An 18,888-nucleotide genomic window follows, 5' to 3' on the forward strand; every position below is an offset into this window, starting at 1 on the left:
CTTTTCAGACCCTGTGGTTTTTACCTCACTGAACAAATAGTCTTTCGAATCGGCCGTGGTCTGCTCTTAAGGGGACTCGTGGGGGCAGTGGCACTCTCCTCCATGCCAAAGGTGACAGAGACCTGTGTGCTGCTCACCTGCTGCTTCAGGGATCCAACCCGAGCTCGGCAGGCATCAGGCTCCACCTCAACCAGGGCACGCTTTGCCCAGTTGAAGAAGGAATCATAAAACAATCACCTTTGCTGAGGGACCCTTACCTGTCCACACCTGCTGACTGTCTCTTTTCTCTTTGACAGCAGAGCAGTCAAAATTGAGCTGGGAACAGTGTAAGCTCTGAGCCCAGGGACAAGGGCATGCCAGAAAGTGGAATTCCTGTCGTTGAATATGTAAGCCATATATATGTGCTATGCATAAGTAGTATGCATAGTTTTAACTTAAGAAATGTTTGTGCATATAGGATGTAAAAAATACGTTTAAATTGTTTTGTGTATCTGGTCCAAGGCTTGTATTTAGCATGGACAAATTTCTGTACAGTGCCGTTAACGAATGAAATGTTAACAGAGGAAATTGTATTATAGATGTTATAACGCAATCAATATTTTTTGCTAAGAGTTAAGAATTTATATATTCTCTGCTGGTGTTTGAGCAAATTATTAGTAGCCTGGACCACTCTGTGCACCTTTGCATCCTTTTTGGGAATGTTGGACTCTTTTTTTTCCTTTGTAATAAAAAGTAAACCATCTTATGGTTTCTTATTGTCCTTATGACAAGAGAAGAAATATAGTGGTCATATCAGACTTTTTTTAATAGTAAGTTGCCATATGCTGTGGCAGTGGAAAATCTTTTTGATTAAGATCTGAAAAGTCAGAACCTTACTTTAGATGAGTAGATCATCTATAGTTCCCACCAAATTTGAAAAGAACAAAGGACAACTACTATCTTTAAAAACTAGGCCACTTAGATATTTGCTACTGACTTTTTCAACATGGTAATTTGTGATTCACTGAGACTGAAAGTCTGAAGCAATCAGAATTTAATCTCTATGTTGTATTTTCAATTTCAGACTTTTATCATAGTTGAATTAAAAGGTTTTTTTCCTGTGTCTCTATCCCACTGAGATTTATTACTGTGCAAAAAATTTCACCTGGAAGTACAAGCAGAAAATATAACAGATTCTGCAGAGAACTTGAAGCACTCTGTGGGGCTCTCAGTGTCCTGTTGTCATAGTGAGCACCAAGCTGTCCCACTGAAGAAGCTCACAGGAGGTGCTCATTACCTGCAGATCTCATTCATTAGGATAGAAGAGTGATTTTTCCTATAAATAATCCTTTTTTCTCATTTTTATTCAGATTTTATCACTGTGGTAGATGTTACTAAAATATGAGAAGAGTCCTTAATTTTCTGTTAATGCCAGCTGATTCTCTTTCTTTCTTCCTTTGTTTATTCTTAGCAAGATTTTGTCTGGACATGACCCAAAACTTGATGTGCTGCTTGGATGAGCAGAGATTTTCTTTGATGGAGAAGACCAATAGGGCCAACACCAATAGAGTTGGCTAAGGCTTTGGGCTGGGTAAAATTTGGGTTCATATGGCAGAAAGGCTTCTTGAGAGAGCCTCTCCCCGAGCAGTAGTTTAATCTCTGAAACCTGTAAGGCTGTGCTGCCAAAACACTGCATGGGGCCCTAAGAAATGGTGTTTTGTATCTGCATCTCTCCCACAGCATCCTGGGCATGTACCCTGCATTGAGCACACTGAGGAGCTGCAGCTAGAAATGAGCCCTCAAGAGTTTTATTTTGTACTTTTATCTCGAGATATATGACAGATATATTATGTAATATTGTTATGGGTTATGATCTAGCCAGTATTTTTTTAATTTAATTTTCAAGAAGGCAATCTACAACTGTGTGTTTTTATTCTGCTGTATTTGTCCATATTTCCTATGATGATATTCCCAAATAAATCTGATTTGAGGGCAAGGATTGTGAAGCTCCTGAGTGTTAGTTCTAAATTTGATTGCCTGGAGCATTTTTGTTCATTTGTGTATGATTGTTTTTGAGAAGTGACAGTGCATATATGGTCGTTTCCAACACCTTCACCCATTTAGGACTCCACAATTTTTCCATTACTGTCCCAGTTTGCCACACAAACTCATTCACATCCTCATAGCACATTTGAAAACAATTTCTTTAAGCAAGTCTTGCCTTCTTAGCCTTTATGGTTAAAGTAGCCCTCACACAAAGAAAAACGTAACCATTAAACTACTTTTTATGCAAAAAAAATTCTTACTGTGATTGAAATTGAAGGAGCCACTGGGACTGTACTTGTTAGAAACAATTCTTCAGGAAGGGTATGACTTTGAGAGATACCTCCACGGCTTGGTGTAAATTTTACAATCCAAGTTCAGTGTAAATGGAATTAAACAGGGCTCCTTTCAACTTGGATTGAAAATGAATGGAAAGAATCCCATTGGCTCAAACATGTATCAAATCCTTACTAGGTACATGATGAAAATAAATCAAGACAACTACTTTATACCATATTCTTTGCAGTTCCTCTTTTCCAGGTGCTATCTGAGCTACATGCACAAAGGACCTTCTTCTTGTAGTGATGCCAGAAGTCATGAAAATAATTTCAAATTAACAAATCAAGATCACTAGTGGTAAGTGTCTGAAATGCATATTTTTAACAAACTATACAGTTTTTGTATGAGAAAGAGGAAAATGTAAGCATGACTAACATTCTCCAGCAGCAGATTAGAGATTTCTGTGTGCAGTAGTTTAGCAACAAAGGTTTATCTGAATGGGGAGTGGATTCCTTTTAAAGCATTTTTTTAAAAAAAACACATCCTTGAAAAGTGGAATGGAAAAATGGGTGGAAATTAATTTAATACTATGAGTAAAAGAGATTGTCCTCTGTCAAACACTATGCAAACATTTAGGCTTCTTCCCTGGAACAATTTTATTTTCCTGGTCATTTAAGTATTTAATAGGTCCCCAGAGACTCCTTTTCCATGTCCCAGGGCAAACATTCAAAAGTTTTATCAAACTGTGGATATCTAAGTTTTCCTCTGGGAATGAAGAAGAAAGTCATAACCATGGAATTATAAATAGAAACAAATCTCTTATAAAAATGGGAAAAAATGTTTTATAATACAGTTTTGGGCTGAACTTTGCTGAAAAATACTTTATTAGTGCTTAGGCAAGCCCTTTGCTTATGGCCTTTGAGTGGAGAACTGTTGGGGAACTTTGCATTAGCTGAACTTGGACAGATAATATCTTAGCAAAATCAGCTATTCTGACAGATTACATAGTATATGAACTTTAAAGATGTTGAATTATATGCATTTGCAACATCATTTTTAGGTCATTTTTACAAACCAGAAGTAACAAAATTGCAGCTAAATAAGGTGGTAAAAATCAAAATGGTAGGTACAATCTTTGCTTTGAGATGGAACAGTTAAGCAGAACAGAAGTTTCTTCACTTTTATTTGAACTGTAGTTTTAAAGCTGCCTCATCACCACATAGTAACTAATGCTGGTGCACCTACAAGAAACACTCCTGAACCTGCAAGAAAGACTCTGGGACTTGTATTGTAATACCATTAATAAACATCAAGTTACATGAAAGTATTGGCTAATTATTTGTATAAAGCCTGATATAATTATCTCAATCAAAATTCAATATGCCAAAGGGTCAAATTCACCTATGATGCATTTGCATGAAAACCAAGAAAGATGGTGTCATTACAGCAGAAATTAATTTGTTAATTAATTGGATAGTGATTGACTGTCTCTTGGTTTCTCTGTATTCAGCTGGCTTGCAGATTTTGTTTTCTGCAGTGCAGGGTACTCTGAGGGTCTAATGTCTCTGTACAAAGCATGTATTTAACTTTGGGCCATCTTGAATTCTTCTGTTGAAATTGTGCTTCCTTATCTTTGAGACTGCTCAACTTTGAGAGAGAGCTGTATTTTTCTTACTTGTCAGAAATAAACATTCTCCTTTATTGTTTGGGGTTCAGCAGTAGTTCACAACTGGAATTAATGGCGGCGTATTTGGGTCAAATATTTTAATATAATGCATGATGAATCTTTGTTTTAGTGTTCCCACTTGAGGAAGACTCCTATTCTGCTAGGCACAAGGTGGTTTGGGGTAGGACAGTCACCACTGTGACTGCAGCCAGAGTATCTCTGGAAGACATGTGTGTGGTTTCAAGTAAATGGTAGGTACAGGAGCATGACTACAGAGTTGATATTTCCAGTAAATTAGAGAATAAAAATGTCATGAGAAATTTAAATATTATTTATAGTTGACCTTCATGTCTGTTTTTAATATTCAATCTGCTGAGTGTTTAAAAAACCAATTAAAAGTCCCATATAATGTTAAAACCCTTGATAAATGTAATAAACAAATGACATATTCAAAAGAGAGAATCTATGTCCCATTAGGAGAGAAAAAGAAAGATGAGAGCAACATATGGCAGTATAATTAGAATGATTAGGGAAGCACATCAACAGAATTTATGCTGCAGGGAAAATGTAATAAGAAACCAACACACTTTCCTCACTGCCTTGAAAACTGCAAATATCGCTCTCTGAAAAGGAGAAGATGCAGAAAGGGTCCCTGGCATTTAAAGCTGTAACTTGTGTTCTTCTGTCATTATTAAAGATGCACACAGCCATCTGCAAACCATTTATTTTTTGCAGAGTTCACATTGTCCCATTGCTTTGATTAATAAGGAGCAATATTACACCTCAGCTGCTTTTCAGAAAGATGCTATTTTGGAAACCTAATTAATACTCATTCCACAGTTAGCTTGAGGTGTTCGTTAGTGCCAGATACTGAGTTCTTATTTGTTTCTCATTATGTGGAGAGCATTGCTTCTCAATGCCAGCGTTTTTGTTTTGCATTTTGGAATAACCTTTCGACACTCCTGCTTCCCACAGCCCTCCCTTCAGAAGAGCTAATAACACCTGTCATCATTATTTTCACATGCCTGTTAATGTCTGTTGAAGACATTGTGGGCTATTTACATAGATAGACTATCCTGATGCACAGCAAATATTCCTGCCATTTTCTTAACAGTTGGGCCAAAGAGAGAAGCAAAATTTAGAAACCTGACAATGCAATTAAAATCTCAGTTTACCACTAAGGGTCAGTATATACTAGGCAAAATGGAAGAGTGTGTGTGGCCTAGCAGAAATACCAAATAATTTTTCTGCCCTAAACCCCCCAGATTATTTAATAGAAACCCCAGGAAAATCTATAGGAGAATATAGACACTGAACTTCTATAAACTCCATCAGCCCACTTTGATGAAACTGCAGATTAGTATCATCTTACCAAGCAGCCTGAGCTTTAGCAGAGGGTGCACAAATATCCTGCTTGAGATTTGCTCTAAGTGCTGCTATCCTCACTGGAGGATAAAGGAGAGAACACGGCAAAGCAGACGGCATTTAGCATCCACTCAGTTGCCAAGTACAATGCTGTGCATGAAAAGGTTAAATGTAATTGCACATGTCAGGAATCAACAGAACAACTGAGGCTCTTTCTGGACCTCACTCTTTGCTGAGCTGCTATAGAAAAAATAATAGAAAGAATGAAAAAAGAACATCTGTGGGCCTGGGCACTAAGATGGATGCAATAGGAGAGGAAGAAAGGGGAGTTTGAGGGACAGCATGTTTTAAATATGCCCTTACATTGTCCCCCCAGGGTTAGTGGACAGACAATGCCTTGTTTTCTGCAGGAATAAGGTCCCTCATGAAAAAGAACTTGTCTCAAGAGAACAGAAACAAGGAGGGGAGCCCTGCACTGAGCAGGACATTTTGTTGTACAGTGCCAGCTGTATACAATAGAAGACCTGCAGCCTGTAGGGGCCCTGCTTGGGTCCCTCCCCAGCCACCACAGCCCACCCAGGCCAGCTCTGGAGAGACCCACCCAATGCTTCACCTTTTGGAGAAAAGAAATGCGCTTTTTATAAGAGTGAACACCACCAGCAGCCTGTGCCTTGATGTTATGGAAGTGCAGGTGAACTGGAAGTCCCTTCCTCACTGACTGCCTGGACCCTGGACACCATGGGAAGCCCTCCCTGAGGACAGGCAATAGAACCTCTCCTGCAGCCCTGCCTCGGAGTCAGCGTTGGATGGGACATTTTTGGTCAAATGACACCAACAGTGCAAGAACTAATGCTGATTTTTCAGTTTGCATTACTGGGGAGAAATAATGGTACTACGAAAAGACAGTGGGTAAATCCTTGAATACTTCAACAGAATTTATAGTGATCATAAAAAAATAAAGAAGGCAAGAAATCCAGTAATTAAATAGATAGCAAGGTAATAGAAGCTTTCCTGTACACTACACATTCTATTTCCACCAAGGAAAATATGTTTCAGCCAAAACCTATGGTCTTTCTCAAGCAAAATTCCTCTAACTTCAGTGGAAAATATGCTTTAGAATGCCTAAATCTTGACTCAATATCTACTTAAGTATTATCTGATTTGCACCTGGAGAATAAAGAGCATATGCCATTCTGAAAGTCAAATACAGTTCAAACTAAACCTGGGTGAGTTTTTCCCACCCCCTTTTATTTCTAAGGTGTAATTATACTCAGGTTCAACAGTCAACCTGAAACAGCTTTTTCAGTGATGAATTCTCCAAGCTCCTATCAGGTGCTCCGTGTGTTTTCTTTGAAATGCTGAGATGCCACATGTTCAATAGCTTGTCCTGGTATCGAGTGTTATAAATCATGTCCATGCTTTCATTTGTTCACAGGTCCTAGACAGTTCTCATCTGCAGCCTGTGGGTACTAATAACCAGCAAAAAGCCATTGATATCCAAAGTGCTTTATTAGCTAGCAACACAGAGAGATGGTGTGAGGTTAAACACCAGTGACTGGTTCACAGCTTAGGAGTACTGTGGCAAGGAGCAATTTTGTGAAGAGCCTGGTGCTGTGTGAAAGCAAAGCCATGGCAAAGCTGGGAGCAGAGCCCAGCACCTCTTGCTGCCATTCCAGGCCTGACCTGGGGAAATTCAAACAGTTTCTGAAGGGTCATTTCCTTCCTTTTGTTGTTTGGGACATGAAAAGCTCTCTGCTCTGTAAGTCCTGTAGTGGCTTCTGTATAATTGCAGAGTCCTTCTTTAGTCCTTCTTGCACACCCTTGCTGAGCTGGAGTTGTGGATCCTGTCTGCAGTCTTTCTGCAGAAAATGGAACTGAAGAGGACAGTTAGAGAGACACAGGTGGAGGGAAAAAATGGCTCTCAAATATAAAGAAACACTAGTTGACAGATCCTTCGTGGGAGACCTCAGATTGAGAGTGAAATCACCATGCAAGGCATAGACAAAAGGCTCTGTGTTTTCCTATATTTAATCTCTTTTTAATTTTTTTTAATTTATTCTTTTTTTTTTTTTTTTTTTTTTTGCTGCCTCAACCCTTTAAAAGAGACTTGCAGCAGTGGAAAGTTAAACTGAAGACAAAACTTTTGTATCAAAAGCAAACACTTAATACAAAATGACAGTGAATTCATTTAAAAATCTATCATTGATTGAAAAATCAAAATAATCTGTAAAGTGTGACTTTGAAGAAACATTGTTTTCCTTCTCCGCCTTCTTCCATTTTATGCCATAGAGTTTGCACAGTCTATGAAAATGAAAAGGATGGTATGAACCATGCTGACCAGCCAAAACCCCAGGACTCAGACACGGGGTGAATTTGTGCAGTTTGCTGGGCTGTCACTCACTGGCTCACACTGAGCCAAGCGCAGGGCAGGAAAGCTGTGACCTGTCCTTGCTGCAGGTGACAAAGGGGGATGTGGCACTTCCCATGGCTCAGCTGGGCTGGACCCTGCTCCAGGCCTTGCACACACCTGCGCTCCTCACTCCCACGCTGAAACGTGTTCTAATGCCTCCAGGTAACAGTGACCTTGTGTGGAGAGAAATCATTCTGGCTGCAGTGACAAGGCAGCCTCAGACCAAAAGCAAGACAAGTATTTTAGTGTCACGTATCCAGGGAACACGGGGAAGAGAGTCTTTGCATCGTTCTCTAGACAGAGTCACCTCTGCTTACTTCGTTACCTTTTTTCTATCCACATCACTGCAAGTAACTCCATCAACAATGGTAAAAACTGCCCTTAACCAAAGGGATTATTTTATATGAACATTTCTCTGTAGCAAGACAAACCCTCTGTACAATAGACAATCTCGTCTAAATTAATGCATTATTTATTTTGTACCTTTTAAATCACTTTTATTTACAACAAGCCTTAGATCCAGCTCACACGCAGTAGTTAAGCTCTGGCAGTACTGACGTCAGGGAGCTAACACATTTGCAAATTACATTTTTAAGTCATAGAAAATAAAAGAAAAGAAAAAAAAGACTTTAAAATAACTGTTTGATCTCAGTGAAGAAGGGTCACAGGACACGTGTGCAGTGCCTGCAGAGCCCCCCGGGGCACGGGGAGCTGGGGGGCCAAGGGCCAGTCCAGGGACTCTGTGGGACGGGCTGGGGCCAGCTCTGGTTAATGGCCCCACTCCTCTTCCCTCTCGCCAACTCCCTCCTCTTCTTCTGGAAACACGGAGTCGCTCTGACTCTTCAGGTGCTTAATCCCTGAAAGTACAGAAGTCATGGTTAAGGTCGTGTTTAGCTTGCAGGTATTTTTTGGTGAAGGAAGAAATGGAAAACCAAAATAAGGGCAAGTTTAATGCCCATATTGACTCCGTTTTTCACAGTCCTCTTAGTTTAAGTCATATTATGGTGTATTTACAACAGAGAGAGTCTCTTCCTTGAATAAAGGCTCTGAACAGTATTTGCTTCTCTTTTTTCCTTGGTACACCTTGTTCAAGTTTGTGTTGAACACCATTGCAAAGCTGTCCTGAGGCAAGAGAGCCTGATGGAGAGGAGACTGCTGGCACCAAAGCTGTGACAACACTGGATAATTTCTAACATGGAGAATGTGTTCTTTTGACCTCCAAATACCATGAGGGGCTGGATGAAAAGGGTAAATACCTATCACAGGATATTTGGAAGTTCAGGTTTGAGGAAAGTTATGAAGGCACCTACTGCTGGCTGGTTTCAGCCAACAAGTGAAGTAGACATTATGATATTGAATCAAATTACAATTATTTCTCTGTCTCATGCGCAGTACAAGGAGGCAGACTTCAATGAATGGGCCTAATCCCATCTTCTCAGCCCCACCTTGGTGTGGTAGAATTTGAGCTGGAAAAGTAAGCAACATTAAGATAAAAAGATGACAGAGAGCAGAGAGGAAGAGGTGTTATTTTTAAAAACCCTAAAGAGCAAATGCACAAGATCAGTCTCGGGGTCCCCTTGTTTATGACAAAGTGGGAACATAACTATTCATCAAATGTGCATGACTTGAAAAAAACATAAGCCTAATTTAGGCTATTTTCTGGTGCCATTACTGTCATTACATAAAAATATTTTTTTTAAATTTCATTTAAGATCATACATAGTTCTAGCAACCATTTCTAACTGTCAGGAAAAACACTTGCCTTTTCTATCACTTCCTCTCTGTGATGAGGAGAAATGACACCCCAGCTGCTTTATATGACCACTGTTGGATAAGGAAATACCCCAGTGTGCACCCTGCAAGTTGTACCACATTTAGGGGCACAGTTTTCAAAAAAAGGTTCACCCTCGGGTGGGGCCCAAGATCCAGATTACTGCTAATTGTGAGTAAGAAAAACTGATGATGGTGTAAGTCCAAGAGCTTTGGCCCCAGTGCCACTTAACCTGGAAGTTCCTACACCTCACTATTTATGTCCACATGACTCCAAAATATAGGATAGATTCTTTTCCAAACGTATCACTTGAAAAAAAAAAATAAATCTCAGCATACCTTATTCCAGTTCCAGAAAGTTACAAATAGCTGAAAACAGTATCTTACAATGGCTGTACAACAACCAGCTCCACTTCTAACAAGAGCCCACCACTCTGTGCTGGGCTCTGGGCTCTCCTCTCTCTTTTCTTCCACACAAATGACTGCACACAGTCTCCTGGGAAACTTGTTCTGACATAAACCAAGCAAATACATTAATGCTCCAGAGCCACAGTTCTTGTAAGTGTGTCCTGCAATAATCAAGCTGTTTCCAGTTAAGGAACTGTGATGCATGAAGGTGCTCAGCTGCTACCAAGCTCTTAGCAGCTCTTCTTTAGCAACACCCTTTAGTAAGACAAACACGTTAAATATGATTTCACCTAACTGTGGGTTAATGGACATTGGTTTCCAAATTATGTTGTGTTTTTAAGGTAAATTTGTCTCCTGTTGTTTCCTCTGCAGTTACAGAGCTATTCTTGCACAATTCACAGTACTCATCTCACAGCTGCTGTTCAGTACTTCAGACAGGAATTGCTAGGAGCCAGAGTGAAGACTTTTTTTAGGGAGCTTTTCAAAGATGAGGAAGGGAAAGTTATGGACAGAAAAGAAGGCATGTGATACATGGTATGATGAAACCATGAAACTGCATTTTTTGTAGGAGTGAAGACTTTTGGTTATGTGGTTTAATTGCAATATTAAATATGAAAATTGAAGGAAATGGAAAGAAATTACATCAATGAGCATTACCCATTGATTTTTGCATGGCAAGTAGCTACTGATCTTATTTAATGATTTTTTCCATAACCTCCATTCTGCAGCCTGCCTTCATCTCTGCCAGTCATTTTATGCTACGTTGTCCCTTGGAAGTTTCCTTCTCTCCCCAGTAAGTGCACGAGACTTCATGTACTTACATGTAAGCCTCAGTATGTTCCCACAGCATCAGGTTGTCAGAATGAACTGCCCCTTGGTGTGGCATTATGAAACAAGATGGTCATCTACACAATGGAATAAATCAGTGTGACATAGAGGTAATGAAATTCCTGTCAGTAACATATGAACCTGTATGAAAGGAAATGCTGGTAACTGTCCTGAAAAGATACATTTCCTGCACAAAGCTGCAGACTTTTACAGTGCAAAAAATGGCCTGGAGTAATAAAAATACTTAGTTATGTTACAGCAATCACACTCTTGGATTAAAAGGATAGCTAGCCACATGAACACTTCAGTAGCTCACAGTGGCTGTCAAGGCTGGGTAGAAGGTTTTGGAGCTGGGCAGGTGCACACTGGCACATTCAGCCACAGCTCAAGAGAAGAGGCTGGGACAGTGGCTCTCCAGCATGGCTCCAGTGGGGTTATTCAGGCTGTGCCCTACCCTTTGTTGATTCACCTGACAAGCAGGTGAAGCTCTACCCACAGAGAGTGTTGCTGGATCAGTTCAGCATCTTTGCTTAGCAATATCTGAGTTGTTTGCTGAAAGGTTACATTCTGTTAGAGGCTTAGTAAAAATTCGTTACTCAGGTCACCTCAAACATTTTTACAACCACAACCATGGCAACACTAATTGATCAGAAAGGATATTTGCTCCTCATATTTCCAATCTTTGTACCAGTAACACAGCCCATGCCTTCAGCTTTTCCAACTAGTAACCAAGAAGGACCAAAATGTGGTCGTTTGGGGATTATTTTTGTTCACTGATTGAGCAGGGTGTAAAGATGAGCATGAAATAGAGACTGTAAGATATTACTTGTAGATAAAAAGCAAAACAAGGCCAGGGTATTTTAGAAGAAATTGTTTGTATGTAAGAGTACATCCAAGTTAGAAACATCAAGTTACTGATTCCACGTGAACTGCTGTAACTGCACAAGCTTTGCAGTGGGAGTTGTAAATAGGGAGGACTGCAAATGCAGATCCATGGAGTCACCCTGGCCCATCAATATCCCTTTTTCCAGGCAATGAATTTGTGGGCACTCCATTTCCTGAAGCGCTGTCCTCATGCTGCTCCATTTCTTTCACTGGGTGCCCTGCCCTGCTCTGCCCTTCCTTACAGGGTTCCACACATCCCACTGTCTTCACGAGTTCCCAATCCCCTCTGCACCTGACCCAGCCCCTGCTTCACAAGGTCACATCCTGCCAGGGGCTCTGCTCTTCACCTGCAGCAAAATCCCCCTTCCAGAACAAACACTCCCACTGCTCTCTGAAAATGTTTCATATCCACCATGTGTTCACACTCATCTTTATGTTACTTTAAATCAAAGGCTCTTTGGACACTGCTAAAGCCAGCAGAACAAGAGTTGCTTTTTCCCAAAGGGCTTATATTACCGCAGGTAATTTGATCCAATTAATGTTGATAAACAAACCCATAATTTCAAACCAGATTGAGCAGCCATACACTAATATAATTTGAATTGTCAATTATTTTTAGATGAAGTCACTGTCTCAAAGAATATTTGTAGAATTCTAGATACTTATGAATGAGAATGGCACAATTTTTTGTCATTTTTGTAGTCACATCACATCTGAGCTTCTTCATCAGCAGCTGTCTTTTTGCTTCTCTCCATCTAACCAAAGCACCAGCTTAGAAAGCCAAGTAGGGTCACAGGATTTGAAATAACCAAGTATCTCCTGGAAAATAATTTTTAAAATATTCAAGTAATTAAGGCAGCTCCCCATCCTACTTAACACTTCTTCCTTCACTCTGCTTCACTGCCCGAGGAAGGGTGTTGACATTTACCAAACTCAGGACTGAAGTCTGGTTGGCAGCTTGAATTCCCTAAGGTTTGAAGGGTTATTTATTTTTATGATTTGGAGCTGATCCTCTCTCTATCAAAAACAAATTTCCAGATTTGCAGAAAGCAGTGAAAGGCACAGATAAAACAGGCTCATTTTCAGCATTTCAGAATTCAAATCACTTTGAAATTATCTTGGAAACAGACTTGGCAAAGAGGATAACAGCCAAATAAAAATGTCTCAGCCAATGTTAAATGAATTATTTTCCATTTTCCTTATCAAAAATGAGAATATCAAAAGAAATATCGTATACCGCTAAACAGAAAAAGGACAATTCTTTTTAATGGTACATTCTGGTTTGCATTTACCAATTAAATATGTTCTGACTTCTCTGATGTGTCTTCCTCATAATGTCTTTTTCCAACTGAAGTTTTGATCTAAAATATGCCAACAAAACAAACAAACAAACAAACAGACAGACAGAAAACACAAAACCCAAACAAACAACAAAAACCGACCAAACAGAAAAAAAACCCCCGCAAACTAAAGTAATTAAATCCAGCATCCAGCACAGGTCTTTGGCTTGAAAAAGCCAAAATGGAAAGCACTTGTGAAGAGCCAAATGAAGCTGGCAGGTCTTCCAGGGCAGCCTCCTCCATGGATAAGGATGGCCCCTGCAGTTACAGGAGATCAAGCAGCTGCATCAGGTCAGGGGCAACTTTGGGGCAGCAAACAGCAGCCTGCCTGCACCAAAGAAAGTTACCCAGAAGAAGAAGGTGTCTGGTTGTGAATTGGAAGAGACTATTTTCTGACTGGATATAAGGAAGAAATTATTTCACTGAGTGTATTTAAGCACTGGTGTGATTTCTCAGTGAAAATGCGGTGTGTCTCTTCAGGGAGATTTTCGGTACTGAACTAGATAAAGTGTGGAATCACCTTGTTAAATTTGGTGCTAATTCTGCTTTATGCATCAGGTTGAACTGTGGACTTTCCCAAGGCTCCTAGCAACCTAAATGACTACATGAATTTATGAAATCAAAACTCAGTAAATGCATCTTACAGTTGACAACAGCGTATTAACATTAACTGTGTGGGCTACACATTGATCCACCTGGGAGCTTCAAAGGACTCCTTTCTCTGGAAAAGTGATGAAGTGTCTAACTGCACCAGATAGACTTATTTCAGGAATAAGATTCCTCTTCACTCCTTAAAATCATGGGGCCAGACTAAATCAACATTTCTGTGCTGATTTTGCATACAAGCTCATATTTAGGCCGTGTGGTCCGTTGTGATTTATATATACATTTCCAGAAACATCTGGTGTTCCCTGTGATGGCATGTGCTCCCTTCTGCTGGTCAGTGCCAGTGGGAGATCCCAGAGCCTGCCCCTGCCATGAGCACCACAGTTCAGCTCTGACAGGCACAGGACACATCCTCAGCTCTGAAAAGCATCAAATGTTTCCTGCTCTTGCCACCTCCAGCAGGGGCCGAGGACATCAGAGCCTGCAGGAGCAGCTGCCTGGCAGAAACCTCCTTTGACAGAAGCTGAATAACTATTAAAGACTTCTTCCTCCCTGTGAAGACTTTTGGATCAATAGAATACAGCTTCACCAGCCTCCATTCTCGGCACTTTCTGCTTCATAGCAGTTTAGAAAAATCCATTTTCATAATCCTCAAATGTTCATTGTCAGGTGCACGCCAGCTACACTGCCTGAGTTTTTCAAATGCAAGAAATATGTGTCTTGTCTTCTCTCTGCCCCATTTGGAGAAGATACCAGAAACACAGCTGTTATTACTGGTCATGGAGAAACTCAAAACTTACCCCTGCACACACATCTCCTAGGCATTTTGACTTTCTTGATCAAAAATTTGGTTCTTTGGCTGGAAAGAAATTAAATCCTACTGTATATTTTATCTTTAAAAAAAAATATAAACAGCTGAAATACAGGAGGGTGTGCATTCTGTCAAGAGCAGAACAGGAAACCAGTAAGAAAAATGCTATACTTTTCCAAAAACCTACTTTGAGCTTTCTCTTGTTTCCTCTTTGCATAAATGACCTATTATCTCTCTCTTTCATCTGTGCAATCAGTTCCTGAAACCTTTAATCCATTTTTACTTAACTGAGTGGTTTAGATAAGTTGTGCTTGCATGCAAGTCAGAGTTCAGTGCTTAAGCTTTCGTTAGTAACTCTTAAAAATCATCAATCTTATCCTTAGCCCTACCTGCCTCCCCTTCTTCTCCCTCTACCATTCAGCTTACCAAAAATGATGCTCACATGTTCCACCTTACCAGCCCTCTCTGCCCCCATCCTCCATTTTCTTTGATCCAGTTGTCCTTGTTCCCAGGCTCAAAGCTTTCTGGCCATGTGCCCCGTGACCTCTCTCTCCATCCTTTTCAGCCTGCTGATCCCTTTGCCTCTGACAATTTTTGCTCTGGATCTCCTTCCCGCTGGTTCTTCTGCTGTTGTAACACCTTTCTCCCTGCCATTCTCTCTGATAGTCATTTTCCCTTCCATCCAAATTAAAACTCTAGAGTGCATCTTCTATGAGAGCTGGTGGAAGTTTGAGATGATACCTCAAAGTGGTCAAAATCAAGCTCTTGATCTAAAGTCCTGTCCAAAACATTAATCTACCATGAACAATACTGTTGTTTTCCCCTGATATTTAGGCTTACACATTTCAGATTTCCACTCTTCTCTAGATCCCTATATCCAATTGTCATCTGACAAATTGCATGTTTTTTCTTGCTTAATGCATCCCATATAGTCCTTAGCATTTATCCAGACTTTGAAACTCTCCTTATTCTGGGGTCTTCACTACTATCACATCTCCTTCTCCAAGCTTTTTAAGTGTACCTCATCTCCTGTCACTACTTTCCCCCTTGAATTGTCTCCATTAATTCCCTTCAGATATTTCAGATATATATTTCAGACTAATGGTGGCTATTTATGCTTTCAAGGAAAATATTTTTTTTTTCATATATTGTGGGCATAATCCACACTCGTCTCAAATCAGGAAATGATAAGACTTTGTTTCTCAAATTGCTGGGCTTTTAGATTAGCATTTTCATTCCTTTTCCTGAAGTTCTGGAGAGGTACAACTATCTGCCTCCAGGCTGCTTCCAAATCCTCCTCAAAATCCTCGGTTACGGAATTTCGGAAACAGCCTGAGAATATTTTTCTTGCCACCCTGCTGAGACAAAGACTTATTGCTTTCCTACCTAACATTCTCTATCTCTTCCTAAGCTTGATTGCTGCACCCTAGCTGGGAGTTCCCTGGTGCAACCAGCAGCTTCTATTAAATGTTTGAACGAGGTTTATGTGGCATAGACCAAATTCCTGGTGTGGGCTCCTGGATGCTTCATTAACCTCAATCTGATGGGACAAGAATTGTGGCACACAGCGATCAGTGGATGGTTACTGAGTGTGAACAAAGAGCCAGACAGTGACTCGTGTTTGTATGCAAACACAAGATGCATTTTACATACCTTTCCTCATGTTTCTTCACTCCTACCCAAAAGAATGGCTTCAGTCTGACAAGCTGGCAGCCATTATTTCACTTGCTGATGCTCATATTCAATAATCACACCAGATGACCTGTGGCAGGAGGTTAATCCTGCTTCCAAGCAGATCTGGCAAGGAGAGCCCAGCCTGTGTTTCCCAAGGCAGCCACTCTCTTGGGTGGTCTCTAAGCTACTGGTGGTTCAAAGAGTATCAAAAAGTTATCTATGACATGACAATAAAACACAATAAAACACACAGTCCCAGGCCTTGGCAGCTCCCATGTGGATGAGTGAGTAAACAGGAAAACACGAGGGAGGGAAGGCAAAGTAAAAATAAACAGATGTGGAAAAATTTTGCTTTATAGAGGTTGGTTACTGTGAACAGTCTGTTTGAAAGTTTTCAAAGCCTTTGAAATTTTTCTAAAATTTGGGTCGTTCTTTGTTGAGAAAGACTGGAAAATGGTGCACTGTTCAATGGCCTCAAGGGACTCTGAGTGGTACCCATGCCTGTAAGTTTCTGCTAAGTAAAGTTTCACAGAAGTTTGATAACCAACATGCAAGGGTTGCTCTTAAAACTGTGGCTAATGAGTTTGGACATAATCAGGTCTTTTATTTATTACACAGATTTTGGACCCACTCCTCCAGAAATTAATGAGATTTTCTCTTACTATGGTTAAAGAAAGATGAGTCAATACACATAATTAATGTTAAGTTCCAGTTATAAAGACAAAACTCCAGCTACTGTTTAATTGCAATGAATTTATATAAAATAAAGTAAATTACTGTTGTATGTAATTTTAAAGTTTCAGATATGAGATAAACAAGGTGATACAGAAAGTAGGTTCACTGGATATTCTCAAACTCCTGTTTAGATTAGCCTAGAAAAAACAAAGTCAGGCTGTCACTCTGTGATTTACAATTGAGGTAGTCTTCAAACACCGGCAGATACGGTGGACTTTCAATATTTAGAATTAAAAGAATCTGGAACATCAATTTGGCAGTTTAAATTATACTGACATTATAGCAATATATAAATAATAGTCTAAAAAACCCTCCATATGTTGATTTATTTTATACCTCAGCTCAAATTGAGAAGGAGAAAAAAATTCACATGTGTGTTGTGATTATGAGACCAAGACATTATTCAGCCTTGCAAGTGCTTTTATTTTTTTTTTTGTCTCTCTAATATGCATGACTAAATCAAAACAAATGATCTGATGCATTGGCAAATATGATGGGGTCATGTAGGTCACATATCTGATCTGGAGCAGATCAGATCATCAGCATATTCAGCAGGTCACCATGGCCCCATAGAGGCTTGTGAGCAATCATTCAGAAACCCAGCAACAAAATATGACTGATTTTCTAAACGTCTGCTTGCTGCTGCTGACTCTTCTCTTAGCTCAAGTCATGCAATCCTCAGTTGTCATGGTGAGCCTTTTAAATGACAAATGCTGATGCTCTTTTGAGGCTACTTTCAGTCAAAAGGCTCACTGTTAAGCTACCACAATGAAGACTGTATGAGAGCAGCAAAAATCATGCTGCAAATGTCTGGCTACTTTCCATTCTGTTCTCTGAGGCATCGCTTTCCACTTCCCGTGTTTCCCTCCCAGAATGGCTTGAAGAAGCACTGGCTCCTGAGGAGTAGCATGAAGGAGCTTCTTGCACAGAAAAGCTTTTGTTGGCCCTCCACAGGCTGGCCAGATCATGCACTGGAGAGAGGGGTCAGCTTTGCCAGGGCTGAAGGGACTGCATCTCCCACTCACAGTAGCCTAAAGAGTAAACAGAGAGGTTTTTGTTGCCCCAGGCAATTTCTGCTAGTATGGAAACATCTTGTTCTGCTGGCCCTTCCTTCCCTTGCTAGCCCTCAGACTGCAGAAGTCAGCCAGCCTTCAGAGTTCAAATGAAGAGCAGAAGCTCCTGCAGTCAGCCAGCAAGTGCGTGTTTCAGCCCCTGTCAGCCTCAGCCCAGCACTAATTCCCCTTTGGAAAACCTGAAAATATTTCCGAGTTGATTCTGTGGAGGATGGCTCTTGGACAAATACCTCAGAAACTTGGTCGGGAAAACATGCAGAGGTGGCTTCCCCATCAGTAATGAACCTGGGCAGTACTGCCAGGCTCTCCTCCTCACAGCTCCTGTGCTGCTCTCCCCAGGCAGCTGGGAGAGGATTAGACTTTTTCTGACCAGCAATCAAGAGAGGATTAGAGTTTTTCAACTTTTCCATCCCGATTTTTCACTACTAAAAGACAGGCTTGGTGCTGCTGATAAGTGTGCTTGGATTCAGCCTTCAAAGGTGCTGTGCTTTGACGGGTCCTGGGAAGCTTGTTAGATGGCCAGAGTCTCCTCCGAGAAAGAGCTTGACTGGAAGCCAAAGCTCACTGGGCAATGTGTTTATTTGCTGGAATTGCTAAGCCCTCACTTTTAGCATCAGCACCACGTTCAGTCAGGCAGCTGTGTGCCTGAGAGCAGGTCAAAACCACAGGGCTGGCAGAATTGTTCCCTCATGTCAAAGGATTACAGTAACTCTACCAAATAAAAGGCCACATTTTCAAATCTCTAATCAGCTGCTCCATAATAACAGAAGTCAAAAGCTCTGCTACTGTCACAAATTATGTGCTAGAAACCACTGGCCTTAAAAGTTCGAGAGTAACATTTTCTAAACCCAACTTCTTTAGATTAAACCATCTTACACTTTCACAGGACACTATCATTCTTAGGATTCACCACATGCTTCTCCAGCCTATGTATCCAGTTGGAAGCACTCTGTAGCCTGATTATCTTAGGCCAGGAGGATGAAAGTGGGAAATAGGTTTTACAGCTAGAAAATCAC

The 18,888-nt window shown here is 40.5% G+C and overlaps 1 protein-coding gene across 2 annotated transcripts in view; it reads right to left on the minus strand.

Annotated features, from left to right (window-relative positions):
* Positions 1-8,232: 8,232 nt before the first annotated feature.
* PPP1R1C (protein phosphatase 1 regulatory inhibitor subunit 1C) overlaps positions 8,233-18,888 on the minus strand; it is a 47,628-nt gene continuing 36,972 nt past the window's right edge. For both annotated transcript variants that reach the window (XM_062498480.1, XM_062498478.1), the window contains exon 5: positions 8,233-8,599. In XM_062498480.1, coding sequence (XP_062354464.1) covers positions 8,511-8,599 — 89 coding nt within the window. In that variant the 3' untranslated portion in view covers positions 8,233-8,510. The remainder of the gene's footprint in view (positions 8,600-18,888) is intronic.

Source organism: Cinclus cinclus, chromosome 9 (assembly GCF_963662255.1).
Source record: "Cinclus cinclus chromosome 9, bCinCin1.1, whole genome shotgun sequence".
In the NCBI taxonomy this organism is placed as follows: domain Eukaryota; kingdom Metazoa; phylum Chordata; class Aves; order Passeriformes; family Cinclidae; genus Cinclus; species Cinclus cinclus.